Below are 25,175 nucleotides of genomic sequence, written 5' to 3' on the forward strand. Positions count from 1 at the left end.
CATGCAAAGCATGGGCTTGAAATAAGACGACCACTGATGGCACATCTGCATCTTCTTTATCTGATGAGCTCAGGCCAGAGAGGGTCCTCTTGACAGACACACCACACACACAGTGCCAAGGAGGGTGTGCACATGCGATACGTGTGGTATAAGAGAAAAAAATGCACACACTTGAGTATCGACAGGGACACGCACACAGCATATCCATGGACATCTACAGGCACTCAGTGTGAAAGGGGAGAAAAACTGTAGTGAATATCAGACAGTGGAGTCTGGGGACAGAGAGAAAAAGCTGAATGAAATATTAATGGGAATGAAATATTTACGTCATTCTTCTATTGAACTCTCAAGTTTTGGGAATGCAGTGTTTTTGCAGCAGCATGTTTACCCCTCTTTAAACTAGGAGGATTCCTGAAGAGCCGTGAGAAGGCTGTCAAGTGGTCAGCCCTGTCTTTTCATATACATGTCCACTTTCCACTCTCCTCAGGATGCTTCTTATGAAACGCACAGTGCCTTGAGTTGCAGGCGGTGACGGAGAGGCTGTTTTGCACTGATGCGCTGTGTAATTATAGTCTGACAGCCAGGGGCGAACAGATGGATCCCGTGTAGAAAGCAGGTACTCGATAAATCGAGATACACAAACATGCAATCCTCAGTACACACATGCACCCAAACTTACTGACAAATAGATTTGTACAAGAGACCTGCACAAACCACCCAACAACAAACCACCACAAATAAAAGCTCCTCCTTTCTCCCATCTGTCAAACTTCACATTTCCTACATCCACAGACACGCAATTCTTCTCGACACACGTGCCAAGCTTCATAGCATGCAATGTGAAGATCCAGTGATATTAGTGTTAATGACAGGCTTAAAAATAGTATTAACAAGTATTTGCTCTTCTTAATCCTTCAGTAAGTGGTGGTCTTCGTGTGTGAACTGGAAGGGAAACGTGAATCACTGTATGATCAGGGTCACCCAATGCCCTCAATAATACCACATTGTGATTAAGGTTTTCCCCTTGACCTCCAATTTGTTCTACAGTGGTGCAGCAACAGGGAAGTACAGTAAGCTGCAAAGCTTGTCATGCCGCTCTCAACAGGACTGATCCAAAGGAAACATTATGGCTAAGTTCATATTACAAGCAAATGTGGCACAAATCTGATTTGTTTGCTCTCATGTGACAAAGATCTTACATTTTCAGAGTTATGTGGACAAGGAAATCCAATTTTTTTTCCAATCAGATCTGGGCCACCTTCATATGTAGTCCTAAATCCGATTTATATCCCTTCACTGGCCATGCGACAGCTGTGAGAAGGATCATATCATAATTCATGTGTGTTTTTCCCATACATCCATGTTTTTTAATGTCATACTTCACTGTGTAGAATAGACACAGATCAGTCACCATAAAATTTCAAAACAATCCATTGAAACTATAAAAGGCTGGTGTAGCTGTCCCTCTGCTGCTTTAGGGTGCCCCATTCAGGACTGAAAACTCCCAGACGCTTTCTACCAGGGATAGCTGGCCTAAATGCCATGGTAGCATTGTCGTGAGGCATCGAAAGAGATTTTGCAATGTAGCCCTGGTTATCCTAAAGGCCAAAACACACTGGCGGCCAATGCTGCACGTCAAAAAATACACCCCTATTATTTTCAATGTACATTGAGCATGTCGGCACTCCTGGATGTGCCGCCCTTTGGCACTTCATGCTACTGTTCTATTTCCAGCCTCACCTCACCAAGCATTAAATGCATTTTTCCCCTACTCATTCTCTGTTTGTACATACCAGCTCCCGTAGCAGCTCTATTTCTCTGCTCCTATCGCAGCTCAACTCCTCTCTACACCATTATGTATAAAGAGAACTCTAGCTGTTTCTGAGAAGGAATGGATGAGAAGAGACTCGTCGTTGAGGTCGAGAAATATCCTGTGTTAAACAACCCACAGTCCCGTCATTATAAAGACTACAGCTCTGCTCTTTAGGTGAGAAATCAGCTTTAATTAATGGGTGTCAACACATGATTTTAAGCTTTTGCAGAGGTGGAAGAGGTACAGATCTTTCAGTAAAAGTAGTGATAACTTTGTGTAGTTGTCTGTTGATGACCTGCAGTGTGACATGTCCAGTGTGTGCTAGGGGCGGCACTTGACGCGCGTCACCTGGCGCTGTTTTTGGCTAAATAGTAAGAACTGTTCCTTTGTGAAACCCCTCACATCGCAGCCCCACCTCTCCTGACTCTCCAGACCACACCCACACACCGCTCTCTCCTCAGAACCACCAGCAATAACTGCTTATAGAGCTAATGGATTGAAAGCCCATTTGTGCGACAGCCTTGAAAACAAACGCCTCATTATTATAAACAATGACGTCATTGGAAATTCCTACTACGGCGACCATTCCAGAGATGAAGCATGCGCCGCTTTCTCATTCACTTTCCCCACAAACATGTTTTGCCAATGTGACCTTTGTTATTGTTGTTGTCATAACATGCATTTCTGTGATGTTACTGGTTGCAGAGATCCATTCACACTGATGTCAGATATGGGTTACTTCAAACATGAACATATGAACAGTCTTAGCAGAAAGATCAGATCTGGGGAAATAATCTGAATTAAGCACTAAGCCCTTTAATGTGAATGCAGCCTCTATGTGGGTAATGTAGGGACATTAAACTGTCAACAGTCAGCAACAAGGTGTAGGGCTGCAATGATTATTCTCATCACCTCAATATATTTTATGGTGTCCTACTGTCTGACACTACGGAAGGTATCTCTAGGTTGGCACTGTCATACACAACAACATGTTACTAATGTTAAATATCTCTGTCACGCTGCATGTGATGGAGGGACTTATTATTTTTAGCCCGGAAGCTAACCTTAGCCATTGTTTTGCTCCAACAAGGGTGCCAGTATGACCCCATTCCTTTCATAAGCTTTGTCATCCAGCCTTGAACTGCCGTGTCTTTTTGTAGACTCAGAGAAATAAATCCATAATGATAAATCTGACACTGAGTGTGTTCTGTGATGTTTTTCCAATTAAAATGAGGGCTGAAAAATGTTTAATTTTGGGTAAAACGCTGCACTTGTCACTGTCACCAGCCGTCAAATCACAGGGGAGAAGGGGAGGAAAGAATACCACAAAGACCAACTGTCACATAGGAGAAATACTAGTGCTAAACAACAACTGCTGGGAAAAGAAATGTTTTGGTGGACACACAGCCTTATTAAAGTAACACTAGTGATTGTCCGACAACTGAGAATTTGGTTGGGGAAGAGCATATTGTCCAACCCTCCAGAATATGACAACTTTAAACACCTTGGAAACGAAACATCTGCCTTACAGAGTGCAATTATTAAACTGTCACCATCAGCATAACAACACCTGATGTATCTTCTTTGGGCTTTAATCGCTAGTTTATCAGTTAGCTATGCCAGTGCGACATATGCCCCCCTCTTCCTTACTGGAGGCTGTGAGGTACCAGGATGCCCTGTGGCAATAATTGCACCTGACAAATGAGCCTTGACAAAGGAATGGAGGGTGGTCAACCTCTTACTGATCTGGCAGAGCAACTTAATTGAAACTATCAATCAGAGAGCTGCTATCCTCCAACTCTTCTTTTCTGACTTTCATTCTTTCCTGCATAATCCATTTCTCCCACTCACAGCTGCAAGAATTTATCTCCCCTCTGTCAGTCTAGCCGCCTCTCATGCTCACTTGCACACGCATATTAAGACCTATGTATGTGCGCAAAATCAATACAGAAAATATTGCTTCCCTCTGCTGGCTCTCCGTCCTCATCATTCCCCCTACGGTGCACAAACACATTACTTGTTCATTACATCGTGACAGAGCTAATTAATACATCATCCCGGCATTTTCAGCTGTTTTTCCTCAAACAGGCTGCCTATCCGACTCTGCAGCAGGCTGTGTGTTTAGCGCGGTGTCATCTCAAGTCCCTGTGCAAAAGCGTAGTAGAGGCTTTTTTTTTTTTTCTTTCCCAAAATCACTACAGCCCCACACGGGATGTCACAGTCACTGTCAGAGAAGAGAGGATAGAGTCAGAACAAAAGGAAATACCTCCCCTCGCTGGGAAGGAAAGGGTTAAGCCTATTACAGAAGACCAATCAGGACTGGGGGAGCACTGCAAACCTCCGCAGTAAGAGAGAGAGAGAGAGGGAACGGGGGAGAGAGGAGAGCAGAGCGGGAGATAGAGAGATACCATGAGTGTGATGGTTTGCACTCCTATCCAGACAGTTAGGCAGGGAGGGAGCTCAACACAGAGTTGGTGAGATGAGTATTCACAAACCTGTCCATCTGGAGGGATAAGAGGAAAAATGGGGACAAAGGGAGGAGAAGAAGAATCCCACCAACATCCCTGTCAGGACTAATCTCTGTGGACTTTTTTTTCCCTCTCTGTCTGGGACTCAGGAGGGAAAGAACATCTGTCAGTTGAGTGACCCTTGTATGTTCATCAATATTCAATCACTATTCTTGGATTACTGCTGAGAAGGAGCAGAAGATAAACCCGGCAGTTTCAATCGGTCGACCCAGATTGTTGCAGAGCTGCTAGAAGAAGGGACAGCGTGGTGTATGGACCAGCTCTGAAGCATCTGTGTTTACCCTGCATGGTGAGCTCTGCTGTGCCTTGATGGGGCACTCTACTTATTGGTTTGATTTACAGCACTAAGCTCAGTATGTGACAGCGAAGAGAACTGCCAAACATCTCTGTCACCACAACAAATGCACGGGATTAGAAACCAGCAATATCATTTCCCTCAGTTATAATGCATTGTTGACTTATTTAGAAACATGGCTACGGTTAAAGTGAACCCTATTAGTAACTGATTAAAATATCCATCTGTCTTAAACCTTTAATTCCAAGATGCTACTGTAAACAGACTCGAAAAGGCTTTTGATCATTTGTCTATGCGTGGGGATGCCTCACATACTGTGAACACATCTGTTTGTGTCTCGCTGCTACACTCACATCATCTTCCAAACTGTCACGCTGAACAATGCGAGAAACTTGATATGCAACCGTACACTTTGAAACTGTGCATCTTTATGACATGCATGATCCGCTCTCTTGCCTGGTAATAAAAGCATGGCACTCATTGATCATCTCAGCTGACACTGTAGCATAGTATAGGATGGCATCCCTCACTGAAACAACCTTGAAGAATGACCGACATGTTCCTCTGAAGAGATTACACAGATCACATATAGTGACACGAGAGAGGGGGGGGGGCATCCATGTCTTTATGACAAGTTCCCCGAAGGAATAAAACTGTGCTAAAGCTCTAAGTAAGTCTGGCCTATCATGAAAACTGTATGACTATTTTAGCACCACAGTGGCTGTACTGTACAAGTGTCATACGGTAATTTAAACTGAGCATTTTCCTGTAACAATTTATGCAAACAACAAAATGCTACAGTTAATCTTCAATCTAAAAACAGGAGGCTGGGATGTCAAACCAGTTGCTTGTGTGCAAGCCCTTTATTAGTGCTACTGTTATGTTAATGCAATAACAAAGATGTAAAGTGAATCAGGCGATGCACAGGAACATGATAAGACATCAGAGGCTTGTTGCTATGCTAATGAGAGTTTCCTTGTCGCCTTTCTGCTGAGGATATGTTTATTTTCACTAACGCATCCCCCACACTTCCCTCTCCTACTCCTCCTACTCTCTCCCAATCTCTGTCTCTCCATCATCCATTACCCTATCCATTCTCTCTCTTCAGGTCACTGCGAGAGAAAAACGTGGCATTGAAGGACAGACAGATGATGTTGCACGCAGCTCCTGCCACCTAAAGTCCAATCCTCGTCTGGGATCTTTTTGCAAATCGACAAGGCAGGCTCTCTCCCTGATGAACTGGCTTCCCACTACCTCATGAGGATGACCTTCTCCTGAATCGCTGAATCAACCCCCCTCCCGTGCATGTATAAAAACTAGTGATCACAAATGTCACAGTGATCACACGTGTCATGGTGATTGGACACACAAATGCGCCTGAATAATCTGCTCCACGTGCGCTATCTCCAGTGATTGAGGTTTCAGCATGTCGAGGGGCAAACTGGAGACCTGTGCTCAATTTACATGTCAATGGCAGCTGGAGCCGGGCGTACAGAGACTGATGAGAAAGGTGGAGAGTGAAGGCCTGTTCCATTAGTGCTCCCAGGGGGGACATGGGCCTGGATGCTGCCCGGACGCATTGACCTCTCCTGGACAGATTCTGGACATTACTATGGTGTACAGTGGGGAATCTAAACTCTGCCTCTTGGAGTACAAGCTAATGGATGTTACTGTTTTTTTGCATTTACAGATCTGACTACTATCTTCTCACTGAGGACAAACAAAAAAAGCAAAGATTTGGATCATCGTACTATGAGCAGCACATTCCAGCCCTGCACAGGGGAAAGAGTCTGTGTTTCTTTGTTTTCTTGGTTGGCTGTGTGTCTCCTGCCTGGGAATATCATGAGATTATAAACAGGAGGTGGCTCCAACATCTTATCCCTGTTCCACTCATCCATCAGTGCTCCCACCATCACCAAAGCAAACGAACCAGACATCTGAGAAAAAGTCTGTCGAGGACATTAGCCTATATTCTCTTAAAATCCACCGGGTGCAGGTGGCTGATTCGTTAGCTTTCTTACCGCTGGGGTCAGGAGGAAAAAGCTGATAGCTTATAGAGAGTCTCTGGCGAGACGGACAGGTGTTTTTCTGGCTGTCAGCCTCTCTGGGAGGAACCAGCAGTGAAAGGAAAAGCCTCGCTGGGGGGCTCTGCTAGAGTGCAGACACTTTTCCACTGGCTATGTTTGGATGTGATGCTTGTCTCTGTGGATGCAACATGGAATCTATGGCCTGATTACACAGCCCTGGTATTCAGATAGTGCTGGAGGGAAGGGTAAATATATTTTTAAAAATGTATTTCTCTGTGTCAACTACGTAGAATGCCATTAAGATTGGATTTATGTGTTTAACAGAGGTTGAATGGTTTTAATATTGCATGTGCTAATCACTTGTTTCATTCTGGAGTGCGTGTGTATTCAATTTTTCTTCCCTAACCCAATACTAGTAACAGTTTCAAATACCAGCTGTTTTTAGGTGCACTTGTTAGTCCTTTATTGAAGTCCCGTCTGAACAAACATCTTGTATTTTAAAATGTATCCGAGAGTTGGAAGCTTGCTGGTGACAAAGTAAACATAATCTTCTGGCAGAATATTCTTGTCAATCAGGAACCAACTCCTGTAATTTGGCAATGACTGAAATGCTGTCAGAAATGACAAGTGTAGTTACCAAGGACCACAGCAAGTAACATATTACCCATCTCCCCTGTTAAAATATTAATCACAGAGGCTAAAATTTGTTTTCTTTATCAATGTCTTCATGACCTCTGGTCTATATTCAGTAAGTCTACGGTAAATGCTAATACATTAAAACTATGTCAGCTTGAATGTGCTGTTCAGCAGCAGCTCAAAAGAACACTAAGCCACAACTAAGCCACTACAAAGCCTCAACATACTAAGCCATTAAGGCTATGAGGTTATTAGAATTTAATTTGTTCCAAAGTGTTTCCGTTATGTGCCTCCGCTGTGGATGCAACTGTCTGATCGAGGATGGCGATAACAAAAGTAGGAGCTGATTGAGGCAAGATAGTTACTAGTTAGTCATGCCATGCGCGTAGTGAGACAATCTAATCTGCAGGGCATGGCAGGAAAAATAAGTTCTAGCACTATTAAAGTGTCTGCTCTCAGCGTTTTTCATTTAAAACTCAAAAGGCTTTCTTATCATTTGATAACTGGCAGCATTACGTCTGACGAGACTGCTCAGATCTGTGATAATTATAACTTTCTAGAGATGCACAAACACAAACCTCTTCTATTCTTTTTCCTTCTTCATGAATTCTCTTCTCTCGTCTGCCCACACACAGGATAATGCATATCCTTCCCTGCCCGGAACAAGAAGCCACCATGAGCAACGTCACGGTCACCGACAACACTGAGCCCATCAGCCGCACCATGAGTCCGGCAACCCCCAGCCCGTATCCCTATCCTGTTAGTTTTCAGGTCTCCCTGACTGGCTTCCTCATGCTGGAAATCCTCCTGGGCATGAGCTCTAACCTCACTGTGCTTGCCCTCTACTGTATGAAGTCGAACCTCATTAGTTCTGTCAGTAACATTGTCACTATGAACCTCCATGTGTTGGATGTGCTGGTTTGTGTGTGCTGCATCCCCCTCACTATTGTGGTGGTGCTGCTCTCCCTGGAGGGAGACACTGCCCTGGTCTGCTGCTTCCATGAAGCCTGTGTCTCTTTCGCTAGCGTCGCTACTGCTGCTAATGTGCTTGCCATCACCCTTGATCGCTACGACATCTCGGTCAAGCCAGCCAACCGGGTGCTGACCATGGGCCGTGCCCTGGCCCTGCTGGCTGCCATTTGGGTGCTATCCTTTGTTAGTTTCCTCGTACCCTTTATTGAGGTCGGCTTCTTCGCACAGGGCCACACCGATCTGAATCAGACAGCTGTGGAGAATGTGGTGCACACTAACCAGTACTACACAGAACTTGGCCTCTATTACCACCTGCTTGCTCAGATTCCTATTTTCTTCTTTACTGCCGTTGTCATGCTCATCACCTACTCAAAGATCCTGCAGGCGCTCAATATTCGCATCGGCACACGTTTCCACGCTTCACAGAAGAAGAAGGCTCGCAGGAAAAAGCGTCCATCCATGACAGCCATGACGACGCAGCAAGAGGCCACAGATGCATCCCAGAGCAGCGGCAGCCGCAACCCCACACTGGGTATGCGTACCTCTGTCTCTGTCATCATCGCCCTGCGCAGGGCTGTGAAGCGCCACAGAGAAAGGCGAGAGCGCCAAAAGAGGGTTTTCAGGATGTCCCTCCTGATTGTGTCTACCTTCCTGTTGTGCTGGACGCCCATCACGGTGCTCAACACAGTCATCCTGAGCGTGGGCCCCAGTGACCTAATGGTCAAGTTGAGACTGGGCTTCCTGGTCATGGCTTATGGGACCACTATCTTTCACCCTCTACTGTACGCCTTCACGAGGCAGAAGTTCCAGAAAGTCTTGAAAAGCAAGATGAAGAAGCGAGTGGTGTCGATCATTGAGGCAGATCCGACTCCTAACAATGCCATCATCCACAACTCCTGGATCGACCCAAAGAGGAACAAAAAGGTGACATTTGAGGACAAAGACGCCCAACAGAAGTGTCTGTCTTCTGAGGACGTGGAGTGAAGGAACTCGTTGTCTTTCGGGTATACAGTCAATAAAAGCAGCTAAAACTGACATCAGGTCGTGGTGAAAAAGGGAAAATGTTAATCCAAAGCAGTAATGTAAATAATATGTGCAATAGAATGTACAAAAACAAGAGGTGGATAATTTATTACTATTTATTGAGAACAAAAGTAGGTTTCATAGATACACCATATAAAGTACTGTAGATAATGCATGGCTTTTTGTAATGGTAGCAACAAACAGTGCATTGTGTACATACGTATTACATGTACAGCATAGGGCATACAAGGTATATAAATAGAGAGAGAAGTAGGAATTATTATGTATATGTATATTTATAATAAATCTCGTGTTCACTCACCTAACGCAGCAAAAGGCTTCCTATCCCCCCCCCCCCCCCCCCCAAGTAAAGTGTTTGTGATTCTGTAACAACTGTGAGATTACTCCCATTCATCACAACGCCACTTGCTCTGACACCAGACCCGCAATCCCCAGTGACCACTGACCTTATTGCCTGGGCGCCCTCTGAGGAAAGGCCCTCAGCTGAAATGAGACTATAGGTATGAGGATGCGACAAAGACAGACAGGTCCAACATGGAGGGATAGGAAGGGGAAAGGAAGTAGTGTATGTTATGCTGCTGTAGCTGAAAAGCTATGGGGGTACTGTTCACAATCACTGCTTTTAGAGTTAAGAGAAGAACACTCGCATTCCACACACACACACACACGACAGAAGACCATGGTTCTCATCACCTCGTCTGACATAAACCAGATGTAATCAAAGCATAGCCTGTTTCACTTTAACAGTCACGTCTTTGAGCCAAATGGAAAATCTACAGTTGCCTTATTTTGGTTTGATGAATTGAGCATGATTTTATGGTGGGACAGGGGCTGTGACAGGGAGAGCACATACTGAACACAATGAAAAACATTATAACAAATACTGTTTTAAATCCTCAGAGTGAATAGAGATGTTATGTTTTCATAAAGAAGTTATTTAATCAAACTAAAGGAAAATGTTGAAAGTGGTTGTATTATCAAATTGTCTGTTTTTTAATAACAATAGCTGAACAACAATGCTCTCCAAATAAGCAAATCCATAACTGCAATAAAGAACTACTGCAAAATCTTAAAGCCTAATAAAAGATTCTGTTTACAATCCACAGTAACAGATAATGAAGTTCTTCTTCCCTGTCTGTGTATGTCTACCAATAGTGCGTGTCCTCCTTTGTTTATCAAGGAATAAGACAGTGAAATTGTATTTCCCAGGTGGCTGCTGCTGCTAGATTATAATTCAGCCCGCCTTGTATTTTTGGCTCAACTTGAAAATGAACCAAGTTTGCCCTAAATAAGTAGGAATAATTTATTCATACAGCTTCAGAAGAATTTCAGTAGTAATAATCTACAAAAAAAAACAAACTGTCAGCTTATTACATTCAGTCTGTGCTCTAATACTGAATTTAGATGCAGAGTTACAGTATCCATTAGCATATAGAGCCCTCCTCAGCTAGCCTGGCAGCTCTCTTCATTACAATCCCTGGGTCAAGGATTATGTTCTGTCTAAGATGTGGCTATATACTGTACGGTGCGTTCACATGCATGCACACCACACACATATCCGCACTGTACTCCACAGTATATCTCAGTAATGAGCTTATTACGCCCTTGCTGTCTCAGGTACAGTAGAAAATTGAAGAGCCCTTTAGATCCTGAGAGCACGGGGCTGTTGGCTACCAGAGTGATTACACAACCTCGATCAGATGCTTCTCTGGCTGCCTGTGTGTGTGGTTTGTAGCACAACTGAGAGGGCTGATATGGGAATATTGATGCAGGCGAGGTTCTTTATGACCCTGCTGTAAACAGCCGGTATGGATGTCACAGTACCTTGAGGGCATGTCTGTGATTGAGAGAGGAGATGGGATCACAGCCAGCGACAGATTAGCTGACAGGGGGAGGGAAAATGACCTGCGAGATGAAATATTGAACCAGAGGACACATTTAGCAAACATATGTATACGAGTCCAACTTTTACAAGGCAAACTTTAAATGTAGGCTATCAAAACACAAATGTGTAGATATATTCCTGTTACATATAAAACAACGGCAACATCTACATGCACAAAATATTCTGGTTTTTGCCTTTATTCCAGATTAACAAGCCCTAACATGTCACTTATCACCTTAATTAAACATGGCCCATATCAAATTCAGACTACTGTCATTTTCAGAATAATAGTGCAATATCAGTGTGCATGTAAATACAGTCGATGACACGCTACTACCAGCCATGTTCCACGCCTGAATACATAATTTAAACCTCTGCTCAAATGTCAGGTACTATTCCAAACTTCATCAGCGCGACTGAAAAATCATTTGTATTGATCACCTGCTAAAATTACCCCTCAAACACCAATACTATTTACACTAACTTGACTTTGAGGTCACTATTTTTTTTCCCCATCCTGAGGTGCAGCTGGCACCAGCTGAGGCAAAAAGGCCTCTCAAGCACAACCATCACAGTCTGATGTTCTGACGGAATTGCCACGTTATTCAGTCTGACATTTGCTACTTGTTGTTGTTCAGCATTTTCTGTTTGGGAGGGGAGTGTTTTGCCATCACTAATCACTGAGATTGATGGATATGTTCTCTTGATGTCGTTTTCAGATGAAACTGAAGCTGTGTAAATGCTGGGTAGGAGTGGTTGGCTCAAGTTTATCATGTTCGTTGATGTAAGATGATGCTTTTGTAACATAAAGAGCAATGTTCATTTAGCTATTTACTGTTTTATTGCCACTATTCACACAACTATATTTCTGTCAAGCCTATCAGCTTCTTTAACTTGATCCTCATTAAGACTATCAAGAGGCAAACAAAAATAAGTACTGATTTTTTGTTGTCGACTTTTTCCTAAGCTCTCTCGAGGGAGACTGTCAAAAAGAAATGCATTTAATGCATGGTGCTGTTCTCATTTATGAGCTGTTTTTAGTCCGTTTCATTTACAGGCTCGATAGCTCCACCTTTTATATCGATGCATGTTGCTATATTTGTTCGGATTCTGGCTGTGGCACAGTTAGATGACGTTCCCAACCTTAGTTCAACCTATAAAGGCGCCGACTGGCTCAGTAGCTTCTCCAACTGGGGTAAAAGCCATTCATGGGAGAAAACAACAGAACTCTGACATGCCACAAAAAACACTGATTCAAGATCAGAGTGGATGCACTTTAACTTAAAATAGCTTTTCTTTCTGTCAAATAGCTGCAAAATGTGCTGCAGTATGCTCCTGAAATTTTCAGCTTAAACACTCTGTGCCAAAATATTATCCAGTGCTTTGGAGTATATTGTAAAATATGGTGGACATGAGGTAATGACCGGTGACCTCAATTTTGTCTCAATCTCATTATCATGATGAAATATAATTTCATTTTAAAGCTGCATTAAGCAATTATTGACCACCCAAGGCAAAAGCAAAGCAACACAGCCTGGGCATGCCCTTACTTATCAACTTACTCAGCTTATTAAGGACTTAAGATGTTATATAATAAATATAAAAGTATAGGTTGATCAAGCTTGAAGGGATAGTTTGGACTTTCTGAAGTGGGGTTGTATAAGGTACTTGTCCTTAGTCAGCAGATGCCAGTCAGGTTAAGTGCTATATTTAGTATTTTCACCAATTTACCTTGCTGACAGACAGCAGTTTCCATTAGGGCACTGAAGCCATTACATTGCTCCTCTCAGAGCCAGACTCCACCGAGAAAAACACTAGTTTAACATCACTGAACACAGGAGCTGCTGGTCAATCGCTGCCTCAGTCAGATAGTTTGTTTATGTTATTGTGTGACTTTGGCATTCAAAAGGGTTCATTTAAATTCTCCAAACCTCCCGTAATAACAAAAACAAACTAACTCATTGAGGTGGTAGTAGACCAGCAGCTCCTGCCTTCAGTGAGCTACAATTACTATTTTCGTCAATGGAGTCCAGTGGCTTTGAAGAGAGCATACTCTAGATGATGAACTAAAGGGCTTTCTGATGGTAAGGTAAAGCACTGAAAATAGTCTAAATATAGCAACCACTTACACTGCTATTGATTCTTTTAGGTGGGACTATTTTAAGGTGGCTAAATTATGTTTTGTTGCTGCCCCCGTCGACAGCAGTACATCACTCCTGCCTGCTTCTCTAAACTGGGGGCGTGCCAACCACCATTAACTGTAGGTTATACACTGCCTATGGATAAGTATGCAACATACAACCTAGGGGTGGGTGATATGGTCGTTAAATAATATCACAATATTTCAGGGTATTTTTGCGATAACAATATTCCTGACCATATTACAAATAAGTGATACAGTTTTATAGTTTGCCTTCAAATATTCAGTAAAAACTAAATAAAAATGATCTCACATTTCTATAGTTTGTAAACAACAACAGTAACTTAGAGTGAGATTCAGATTCTGTATACAGTATTAATAGTGAAACAAAATAAAATCTACGACTAATTACCCATTTAAACAGCAGCTCCCAAATACAAAAAGTCTACCCTGGGATCGATCTATCTATCTATCTATCTATCTATATATATATATATATATATATATATGTATATATGTATAAACCAACAGGTGATTTCCTTCTCTTTTAGCAAAATCCTAAATGATCGAGTTGGGTTTTTTTTTTCCCCACCTGGACCTTAACAGTATGACGTCAATGCGTCAACAAGTCAAAATTTTGCCAGTATCATAGTATGAATTTTTCATATGCTATTAAAAATTATACTGGTATTATCATGAATAAGATGACAAGGCACACAACTAATACAACTCCACTTCAAAGGATCCAAAGTATGCTTTTGAAAATCAAAAAGACATACTTAAACATGCTCTGTTTGGCATATGACTAATGGTTAAGATAGATAAGTCTTCTTTTTCCTTTTTCTTCTGTATATATATTCCAAATAATTCAATATTTTGAGGGGCAAGCATTTATAGCGTTAGTGTTTATTATTAAACCTAGCTGAATAGAGTATCATCTACTGTTATTGTTGTGATTGCTGCAATACTGACTGTATGTACTGTCATGTTTTTCACCCACAAGGGGCCACTTTCATTAAGGTAGGCATTTACAAATGGTTGCCATCTCAAGGTCAGCCCTCCTGCTTAGCATATTGGATAGATTAACAGGCCGCCTTTACACACCTCTAACCTGAGGTGACCTGCAGAGAAAAAAATAGGTCAATACACGACCATAGTCAATAGCAGAGGCTCAATGATGCTTCACTTCACTTCACTGTTATATTAGAATCACTTGACCCTGATGTGTCCTTTTTCTTCTCCCATATACTCCCACATCAAGGCTGGTACTTGCTGCTGTCCCTATCACATACATTATGTCCCTCCCTCTCCCGCTCGCTGGCTCAATGGCTGCCTCTCTTAGGCAGCCATCCCCAATTCAGATGCCATCTCTTCAGGGCTCCTCTCTATCCAGCCGCAGACACAGAATAAAAGCCTGGGAAATCATATTACTCTGTCCGTATGGAGCCTCTATTGCATTAGGTCAGCGAACACTCAACTGTAATTCTGCTATCGTAGAGAAGAAGAAAGTGAATTGAGCACACCAGCCAGCACAGCTTGACAAATTGTTGCTTGTGGTCATTTTCCAAATGTTACTCTCACCAAGCCACATTTAGAGAGATGGAAGGACACTTTATAGAGCTGGAAGATATATGACTCTGATATACAACCTATAATCTCTGTACAAGAAAATCTATGGCTCAGATAGAAACCAGAAATCAAAGGCGGACAATGGAGCACGACCTCTACCTGCTATGACCTTAATGGCATCATTGTATGGTATTCAGGAAAAATAACACACCAGTCTGCCTTAAAATCAATGCCGTGTAGATTATAGTTCTCTGTCGGTATCAGTGGAGAGCAGACGTTTAATGACACATGAAGTGCTCTCCTTTATTATCTACATCAGAGAACAAATGAATCCGGGGGGGGGTAAAAAGGGACAAGTAACCTCTCATCAATTCCAAAGCAGATGCTACACAATAACATATTATCATTTGAAACTTAATAGAATAAGATTTTTAAAATACCCACTTTTGGTGGCACAAACCTGGCAGGGAAACGCAGCATTGTCTCATTAAAAACAACAACCGCTTTTGGTGGCACTATCTTGGCCAGAAACGCAGCGATGTCTTGGTAAAAATTACTTGCTTTTAGGTGCACTACCCAGGCTGTAAACACATCGATGGATCTGTAAAAAACAACCACTTTTCTTGGCACCATCACTGGTGGAAATACAGAAACAGATAGCTAAAAAACACCCACATTTGGTGGTTTAAAAGCCACTGAAAATGCCGCCATGACTCACTAAAAAAACAACTGCTTTTGGTGGCACTATCATTGGTGAAAACACAGCAATTGATCTGTAAAAAACAACCTCTTTTCATGGCACTATCACTGGTGGAAACACAGTAACAGATTGCTAAAAACACCCACATTTGGTGGCTTAAAAGCCATTGAAAATGCAGCCATGACTCCCTAAAAAACAAGCGGTGTTGTTGGTGGTGGTGGTGGTGGTCTTGACCATGATCTGCAGCTCGGCATGCTTTCTGAGCTGAGCTTATGAACTATGTCACTTTAGAAATACTAATATGATACCTATGAAACTTGCAAAAGTAACAAACCTACAATGCCAAGGTATTCTCATGGCGACCAGGCTGCACGTGACATGCTTGTTTTATCAAGCACAGTTACAGAGAGTGTTCAGTGTCTAAGAATTTTACATTTGATGAAACGTACCATTATATTGTGAAATCCTCCTTTAGGAAATGTGGCTCAGGGACCAGGGACAAAGGGATCGACGAGCTTATCGCACTAAACCAAAAACGTGAAGGACAAAAAGAAGTCAGAAGTGCCGCCATGGCTGACTGCCCAGTCTCTGTTTGTGTGCACCTGCCAATTGTGTGCGTGCCTGCATCAATTCAGCAATGTGTGTATACTCCAGCATGTGCAGCTATGCCCATACAGTATGTGAACGCAGCTATGTGTCAGTCCAATTGTTTTATCAGGCAGTGACAGAGCGTCAACCACTGTGTGTGAGAGGGGAGACAGCAGAGAGGAGATTGCTGCCCTCCAGCTCTCCTCGCAGTGATGGCGACTGTCTGGCGATCACACCGCAGCTCTTCTCTCGACGTGGAAAGATACGAATGGGACCACCACAACAGAGCTCACTGCCACAGCCTGGCAGCTTGACACTACATGGTGGAGATTTGTATTGATTAAAGCCAAAAGAGACTATTACATTTTAAACAGGTTCTATTCTCCTCCAAGTGTCCTCGGGTCACAATAGAAATGCAAAGTGGCAGAAGTCATTTTGGGCGTCCAGGGCTCCTGAAGTAAAGGTCCCATTCATTCTCTGCATAGACAATGTCAGGCCCGGATGGACTTAAAACTCGTTACGTTTCAATCATCAGTACAAAAGGTGAGCACTAGCTGGCTCTTTAATGAAAAGTCAAAGTTACTAGCTTGTGTATATAAAAACTTAAGGGGCCAACCAACCTCCATACTTTAAATTCTGTTGTGCTGCCGACACTGAGCTGAAGCTAAAGATCACACTCGGTAGAAACCAGATAAAATATTCAGCAGTTTGAGTCAATTTACTTTCAGTCTCTGGGTCAGTTTGGGGGACTGGCTCTGACTGGTTTCTTGTTATGGCTGGGCAATTAAATTTAAATGTTTAACGTAATCAAACATTATAGGAGCTAAGTTAAACTAATTAAAATTGATGGCTATAATATAAACATATAACATTTTTAAATCATTAAAGAGTCTTCTGTGCTTCTGTGTTGAGGAACATTGGGAGTATGACTAAAAGACATTTTATTATCTAATTCAAAAGAGGGTAGGGGATTAAACACGCTGGTATTTTATGGTAGCTTACTGGTGGGCATTTTCAGTAGTAAAGCTGAAATGATAAATTGATTGACTAAAAATAATTGGCAGCTATTTCAATAGTCAGTTACGTTTTCTGGTATTTTATGGATTGAATGATTAATTGAGAAAAGAATTGGCAGATTAAGTGATAATTAAATTAATCATTAGTTGCATCCTTTGTATAATATTCGCACAACTGGTGGGTAAATATTCTTATTTAAAAGCAAATTTATATTGGACATAAATCTTCACTTTTTATTTATTCTTTAGGGGTTAGTTTGGATTTTTTGATGTGGGTTTTATGAGGTATTTATCCATAGTCAATGAATTACCTACAGGAGATGTCAGTCACTATGCCCCCGGTTTGGAGAAGCAGACAGGACTACTGACACAGAAGCTAAGGAAGTGTAAGTGTATTGATGTGGACGGGTGAGTAATTAAATATTTAGCCACCTAAAACAATCAGTATCATTTAAAGCAGTGGTTCCCAACTGGTCCAGATATCTCCTTAGTCATCAGCTCAAGGTCCACACAGTTTAATATATTAAGGGTCATACTTGAGTTTGACCACATCGTCAAGCTAGTTTGCTGTCCAGTAGTTAGTCAACCTAAAGCAGGAATCCACCAGTTGGGAACCACTGATTTAAAGTTTGTTATATTGAGAGTATTTTCACTGCTTTACCTTTCCCCTGACGGCAATTTCCGACAGGGGAGGGTATCTATTGTAGTGCTGTGATTGATGCCAGAGTCCATTGAGAAAAACAGTGATTTAACACTGCTGAACACAGGAGCTGGGACTTTGTTTAGATGGCTAAAATATGTTTTGCTGCTGACCCCCACCTGTAGCGGTACTCCATTTCAGCACTCCCTCCTGCTTCTCCAAACTGGGGCTGTAGAGACAGACATTTACTGTACAGAATACACTGACTATGAACTATCCCTTTAAAGCATGCTATGCAAAGTACAGACAGCTGAAACGGCAGCCCTAACTAAGATAATATAAGTGATTCATCCTCTATCCAAAGTTCTCAGTCTGCCTCCTCTATAAAACCTGAAATACCAGATTTCCCCATGTGGCACACTTAAACTCTTGCTGCATATGAATCAGATCTGCTCTTGTAATTAAAGTAGCCATAAACATGCAGTGACAGTGTGTGCTGCTTTACTTTCAAGGAATACTTAAACAGCAAAATAAAAGAGTTTGTGAATAGATGCTTTAATACACTCACAGCCACTTTATTAGGTACACCTGTTCAACTGCTCATTAACGGCAATCACATGGCAGCAACTTAGTGCATCTAGGCATGTAGACATGGTCAAGACGACCTGCTCAAGTTCAAACTGGGCATCAGAATGGGCAACAGAGGTGATTTAAGTGACGTGGCATGGTTGTTGGTGCCAGATGGGCTGGTCTGAGTATTTCAGAAACTGCTGATCTACTGGGATTTTCACACACAACCATCTCTAGGGTTTACAGAGGATGGTCTGAAAACGAGAAAACATCCAGTGGGCGGCAGTTCTCTGGGCAAAAATGCCTTGTTGATGCCAGAGGTCAGAGGAGAATGGCCAGACTGGTTCAAGATGATGGAAAGGCAACAGTAACTCAAATAACCACTCGTTACAACCAAGGTCTGCAGAAGACCATCTCTGAAGAAACAATACCTTGTCCAACCTTGAAGCAGATGGGCACACCAGGTGCCACTCCTGTCAGCCAGCAACAGGAAACTGAGGCTACAATTCACACAGGCTCACCAAAACTGGACAATAGAAGATTGGAAAAACGTTGTCTGGTCTGATGAGTCTGGATTTCTGCTGCCACATTCAGATGGTAGGGTCAGAATTTGGTGTAAACAACATGAAAGCATGGATCCATCCTGCCTTGTATCAACAGTTCAGGCTGGTGGTGGTGGTGTAATGGTGCGGGGGATATTTTCTTGGCACACTTTAGGCCCCTTAGTACCAACTGAGCATGGTTTAAACACCACAGCCTACCTGAGTATTGTTGCTGACCGTGTCCATCCCTTTATGACCACAGTGTACCCATCTTCTGATGGCTACTTCCAGCAGGATAACACACCATGTCACAAAGCTCAAATCATCTCAAATTGGTTTCGGACAGGACCCATGCTATCATGTCAATATGGACCATAATCTCTGAGGAAGGTTTCCAGCACCTTGTTGAATCTATGCCATGAAGAATTGAGGCAGTTCTGATGGCAAAAGGGGTCCAACCTGATACTAGCGAGGTGTGCCTAATAAAGTGGCCAGTGAGTGTAGTTTGCTGTTGTTGTAAGTGGTGCCCATTCAATCAATAAATAGCTATGCTTGCCATTTTCCATGGAGGCATCAGGAATCAAGGCAACACAACTAACTGATTTACAAATGCTCATTTTGTGGGTGAACTATTCCTTTAAACCAGGTGATTTTTCCAGCATCACTTCCCAGGGTAAAAACATTATCTGGGTTCTGCCCATATCCCTAGATGCATGTAATTATGCTGAAAGGAATGTTACCCTCTTTGATTCTGAGCATTTCCCACCCATCATTTTTGTGATTCGCACAGTTAACCGCACAACAACTCCTCCTCAACTCCTCCTTACCGTAGCTCTCTGTCAAACTCTGTTTTCTGGCCCTATCTGTACACACTACGCAGATCTCGAAATAGCGTTGCTGGGAAACAGTCTATACTGTACAGCAAGAGCATTGCAAACATACTGCGAATCATCATCTGGCTTTTTTCATTACACAACGGGCACAGTCTATATATCATAATCCAAATAAGAGACCGTGTTAACTGCAACACCCACTGTAAGTGGGTTGCCTCTGAGTTTGGACTCAGAGACAATCTCTGTCTCAGAAACTCTCACATCCTCCACATCTAAGGAGATTATTACACAAACACACAGAAGGAACAAAGTGTTACATTTGCCTTCACATGCTCAATGGTCTGTTATATTTAGCTGTATATTTGTAGCTTAATAGAAGTTTTCGCAACAACGGTTGAAAGAGTTTCGTCATTGTTAAACTGCTGACTGGATACATTTAGTTTGTAATTTAAAAAAGAATAATGTCATGTTGTCAATGTCGTCAACAGGGTTGGGAATTAACTGTTTTTGTCTATCTGCCACTGTTTCTGTTAGATTCCAAAACTCCATTCAGTAGATTACAATTGTTTTTTTGGCTGGTGAGTGAGGTAAATCTAGCAGTCACTTATATTTACCAGCATTTGGCTGGTGGCTGGTGCTAATTTCCAACCCTGGTTGTTACCTACATATTAGTACATGTGCAAAATCCTCAACATGGTCTTTTTACAGTTCAAAAGGATAAAATTACAAGATGGAAATGATTGGGCTTTTTAGCTCTGTTTAACAGGTGCGAGTCCGAGTCAGTGTTTCAAGTCTCCATATTGGTTTAGATGAGAGCACTGGCTGATATTAGCTGATCACAGATAAAAAATGAAAATCAGACAGTATATTCCCTTCCCCCTTTATCAGTCTCTGATACTGTTATCAGTAGGCTATCAGCCTCAAAAATCCACTAACAAATTAGCTCCAGTTAGGGCTGTGCAATACAGTGATATTATACCAATATCTTGATATGAGATTTTGGATATCATAATAGTGAAAGTTTTGTCTTTTGGTGGTTTTAAAGTCTGATTAAATTAAAGTGATGTCATTTTCTAAACTTTACAGACTGTTGTATCTGTTTTATAATTTGCTGTTATCCACTTTGTCATTATACCCACATTACTGAGGATTATTTAAAAGTCTCACTGGGTAAATATTTTGTGAAAGCACCAATAATCAACCTTCCAGTATCGTCTAAATATCGATATTGAGATATCTGGTCAAAAATATCTGGATATTTGATTTTCTCCACATCACCCAGCCCTAGCTATAGTTCAAACTTTAGAATAATATCTGTTTCTAGAAACCCATTGCCCATGAATTATATCCTAACAGTAATCACGATGACTTCACAGCTCTGTTCTATAATGAAATTAGAGAAACACAGAATTTTGCAAGACAAATGTGAAACCTATCAAGGCATGGGCCCAAACCCACAATGGGTTGCTGGGTGACCTCTCAACCATTTTCTAATTCACAGTGAAATTAAAGTGATTCACACTGGGAAGTTTTTTGTACTTTTAATACGGCAACTGCCTATCTGAATGTGTTCCTGCTGAACGCAAAACATTTTTAAAGCACCTCCTGCCACTCGTAATTTCTTTTAGTTTTAATGTTAGTTGGCCTACCTCAAAACTACTCAGTAAGTAAATACTAAAATGTAGAAAGGACTCTGGGTTTCCGTGAACACACTTTACTACTAAACAATAAGTATAATGCTGGAACATGAGACGAAGTATAGGCTACAAGCTGTCAACCGGAATGACAGTTAGCCTAACGGCTAACGGCTAAGACACTGACCTGTATGATACTGTAGCTTCGCTTCTGACAAGCTTCAATCCGGCTGTAGCAAACAAAGCCTTTTTATTCCAGTCTGTAGGCCACCATTTTGTCATCTTTGTGCTATATCCTCACGGTGCAGTTCAACAAAGCTTGTTTTACGGTTGTGTTGTATCCATCTTCACACCTGTGGCTGATTAGTTAAGGAGTTCAGCCCAATGTCCCCAGTATGTCTCTGCAGACCCGGAGACTGCAGATTCAGACCCGCAGTTCTGGACCCGCAGTTCTAGACCCCTTGTTTTTTGTCACCTACTGGACGGCTGTATAACTGCAACTAAATCAGCATCTCACCCAAACACCACTGTTTGAAAGAAGTTGGACTTTTAATGCTTTATTACAATTTACAATTTTAAAATTTTATTACACCCGAATAAAAATACCAAGATTTAATTGTTGATTTATGCCTGGGTGCTGTTCTGCATCATTATTGTTTGCTGGTTGTTCTGTATGGTTTGATCCAACTATTTTAGTTCTTTATTTATTAATATTCATCAGACTGCTCTGACTAGCACGCCAAAAACTTGCACTGCATTGATCAAACCCGCTACAACATATAATAGGAAATGTCTGGTCTTGGGTGTCCAGTGCTCACTTTTGTTGTGGGAATTTGAAACAAAGGCTGTGAAATACTGAAATGGTTTGAAATGTTTTATTGTGTGCAGTGGTTACATCACACATCAGGGAGATCTGCAGAGAAAAAAAAGAAATCAAACATATCACAAAATTGAAAACAGAAACACTTAAAAAAAATTAAATGCCTATCACAGTCTACACTGAAATACTGAAGATTCTGGAGCACAGCAAATACATTATTATATCGACATATTAACAATAGTGCCCCTTCCTTCCTCATCTGCCTTTCGATCCTCCACAAAACTCCTCCACTTCACTGTGGTTTCCCCTTTCTGGATTGTTATGTGCACCTTAAAAAGAGAGTCCCTAATTATTCAAAGTTAAGATTTTTCAACCGTTTTACACACATAAACAAGGCCAAAACCTAATAATAGACAAAAATACATTTCTGATCATCTGCGCTGGATGAGCTTAATTTCTATCCACAAAATCTCTAAATATATGCTATAGAGTAATATCAATGTAGTGATATAAACACACATGATATATAATATTATGAATAATAAAGGAAAAACGTGTGTAGGTGTATTACATGATAAACATGAATACAAAATTAACTTTTAGCATAAATTACACTAATTGCCAATATGTAAACAGTTTCATGCTTGTATGAAAACGTAAGCCTATACACGTTTTTCTCATATCATCCACTTCATTGCTTTAATCATTTATTCATGTTTAATTTAAAGCACATGCTAAAATTATTCGTCATCGCGCTTCGGTTTCATGAAACAAAATGTGCAGGTCAAACAGTTCTATGCTAACAAGCTAAACTATTACCTACTACTTTAACCCATATTTGACGTGCCTTTCAGACTATCGTGGTAAAGACAGTCATATCATTTTAAACGTATCACTGTAAAGCATGAAATTCGCTCTCTAATTCAAGTCAACAAAATAGTTTGATGGCATTAAACAAATAATGTGATTCACATTCAATATTCACATTCGGATCGTCGTCGGCCATATTCAATAGTTGTAATAGTATGTTGGCTTCCAATGAAATAGAGGGCGCTGTCGCGAAATACAAGGGGTCTAGAACTGCGGGTCCAGATCTGCAGGTCTGAATCTGCAGTCTCCAGGTCTGCAGACACACCCTCCTCGCTCAGCCCCTGAACTGCACCTGACCTGTAGACACGAGCCACTAACGGTCAGTTAAAGGCATTACAGCCGTTAGTATTACACTGCGTTCAGGTTGTGTCAGAATAATCGGAAAAATTAGTTCCCCACTGTGAAAATTCACATGAACGCCTCCTCAAGTGGGAAAGTCGGCGAAAATGTTGGTCCACGATTTGACGAGTTGGCGTCATATTACCCAGCGTACCAGCGACATGGCGGGTGAAAATAAATGTTTGGTTGACGCTGAGAAATTTGTCATTAGTAATTTTCATATTGCATACCACTCAACATTTGTATGTGGGGCCCATGTGGGTGGTAAATGAGCTGAAAATGGGCCATATAGGATTGCCCATGGGTTCCATAACAGCCCCACGCCTGTTGCCCACATGGGTGTTTTTACCCACGTGGGCCCAAGCTAAGATGCCCATTTTGGGCCCATATCCATTCGGTACCTAGTCTGGGGCCGTTTAGTGGCCGTTTTGGTAGGGAACCGGAACCAGGGCGAGAGAGACAGAATCCGGAATTCGATGGATGTGCCTTTCCGTCAAAATAAAAGCACCAAGCTAATAAAAATGCGGTGAAACTTTTTAATTTAAAGAATATAATTTACAAGAAAAGCCCCAAGCCATTAAGTTAACCTTTTTCTTTTATTGTAAATCGATGGTGTACCAGAATTTAAAGTTTTACTTTGGTGAACACTTTTACTTCGGTGAATTTGGTGAATTCCGGATCCATTTTCTAGACCGGAACCAGAATCAAGACAAAATTCAGAGTGAATGGAAACCAGGCTCTTCGCCGTAAGTAAAGAGCCTGGTGACGCTACTCGGTACCTAGGTTGCTGTAGCATGAGCAATGTGCGGCCCACTTGGGTAAACCCATCCATATTGGCAATTGGCGTGGGGCTATTATGGAACCCATGGACAGTCCTATGGATAATGGGAAAATCCCATAGACTTTTTGACAAGGGAACCTGTGCGATGCTAACTTTCACGTCTGTCTATAGAAAAATGTCTTCCTTGGGGCACTGTATTGGTTAGGAGAGAAATTAAGGAGGTGGGGGCATCTTACCCCTTCTTATCCTATTTATTAGCATTGATCCTGATAGGCAAAGCAATGTTTTAGTTGTTCATGGTAATGTAGTGGTGCAGCAACAAGTGTGGGACAAAATCCCTCTGTAATATTTAGCTTCAAATTGTTTCAGCATACTTGGCAACATGCATCTTAACTGGGATGTTAACCACTCTGAGCAGTAAAATACAACACATCGTCTTCCACGTTGTTTTCACATTATGTCACTAAAAGCACATGAACACACCATAGTTGGAAGAACAACTTCCCAGATCACAAAACGTAACCATCCAAGGAGCATGTGAATGCAATACTAGACTTGCAGATGTAGTAATATTGCTGCTTTCTGATTCTTTTATCATTAAGAAAATTATTGAAATGTTTCTATGTCATTTAGGTGCAGTGGGGTTTGTAAATGGATCGCAGGCAAAAGGTGCAGTCAGGGAAAATCCACTGACTCCTTTGATATGGCCAAATGTCAGCCACCACCTGGTCCAGGGAGAATAAAGCCCCCATCGTGTAGCTAGGTCTAGCAGGCAAACACCTACAGGCAAGCAACTCTCCCAGTTGGTGCCTAATTTCAGACATGCTGGACCTGGATCTTCTTTCATCGTCTCCCTCTATTCCTCTGTTAATGCTTGAATTATCCCTCTTGTCGAATATCTTCTTTCCAGGTCTTACTCACAAGCCCCCAGCT

The 25,175-nt window shown here is 41.9% G+C and overlaps 1 protein-coding gene and 1 long non-coding RNA gene across 2 annotated transcripts in view; one reads left to right on the forward strand and one right to left on the reverse strand.

Annotated features, from left to right (window-relative positions):
- LOC144463455 (uncharacterized) overlaps positions 1-21,754 on the reverse strand; it is a 112,592-nt gene extending 90,838 nt beyond the window's left edge. The window contains exon 1 of the long non-coding RNA XR_013491600.1: positions 21,620-21,754. This is a non-coding gene — a long non-coding RNA (uncharacterized LOC144463455). The remainder of the gene's footprint in view (positions 1-21,619) is intronic.
- Positions 3,982-10,416, forward strand: LOC117262819 (G-protein coupled receptor 22-like). Its single transcript, XM_033635968.2, has 3 exons — positions 3,982-4,630; positions 5,745-6,908; positions 7,935-10,416. Exon 3 carries the CDS (start codon positions 7,939-7,941, stop codon positions 9,253-9,255), a length of 1,317 nt encoding a protein of 438 aa, XP_033491859.1. The 5' UTR covers positions 3,982-4,630; positions 5,745-6,908; positions 7,935-7,938; the 3' UTR covers positions 9,256-10,416.
- Positions 21,755-25,175: the final 3,421 nt, after the last annotated feature.

The sequence above is a fragment of the Epinephelus lanceolatus genome, chromosome 5 (assembly GCF_041903045.1).
Source record: "Epinephelus lanceolatus isolate andai-2023 chromosome 5, ASM4190304v1, whole genome shotgun sequence".
NCBI classification, from domain to species: domain Eukaryota; kingdom Metazoa; phylum Chordata; class Actinopteri; order Perciformes; family Serranidae; genus Epinephelus; species Epinephelus lanceolatus.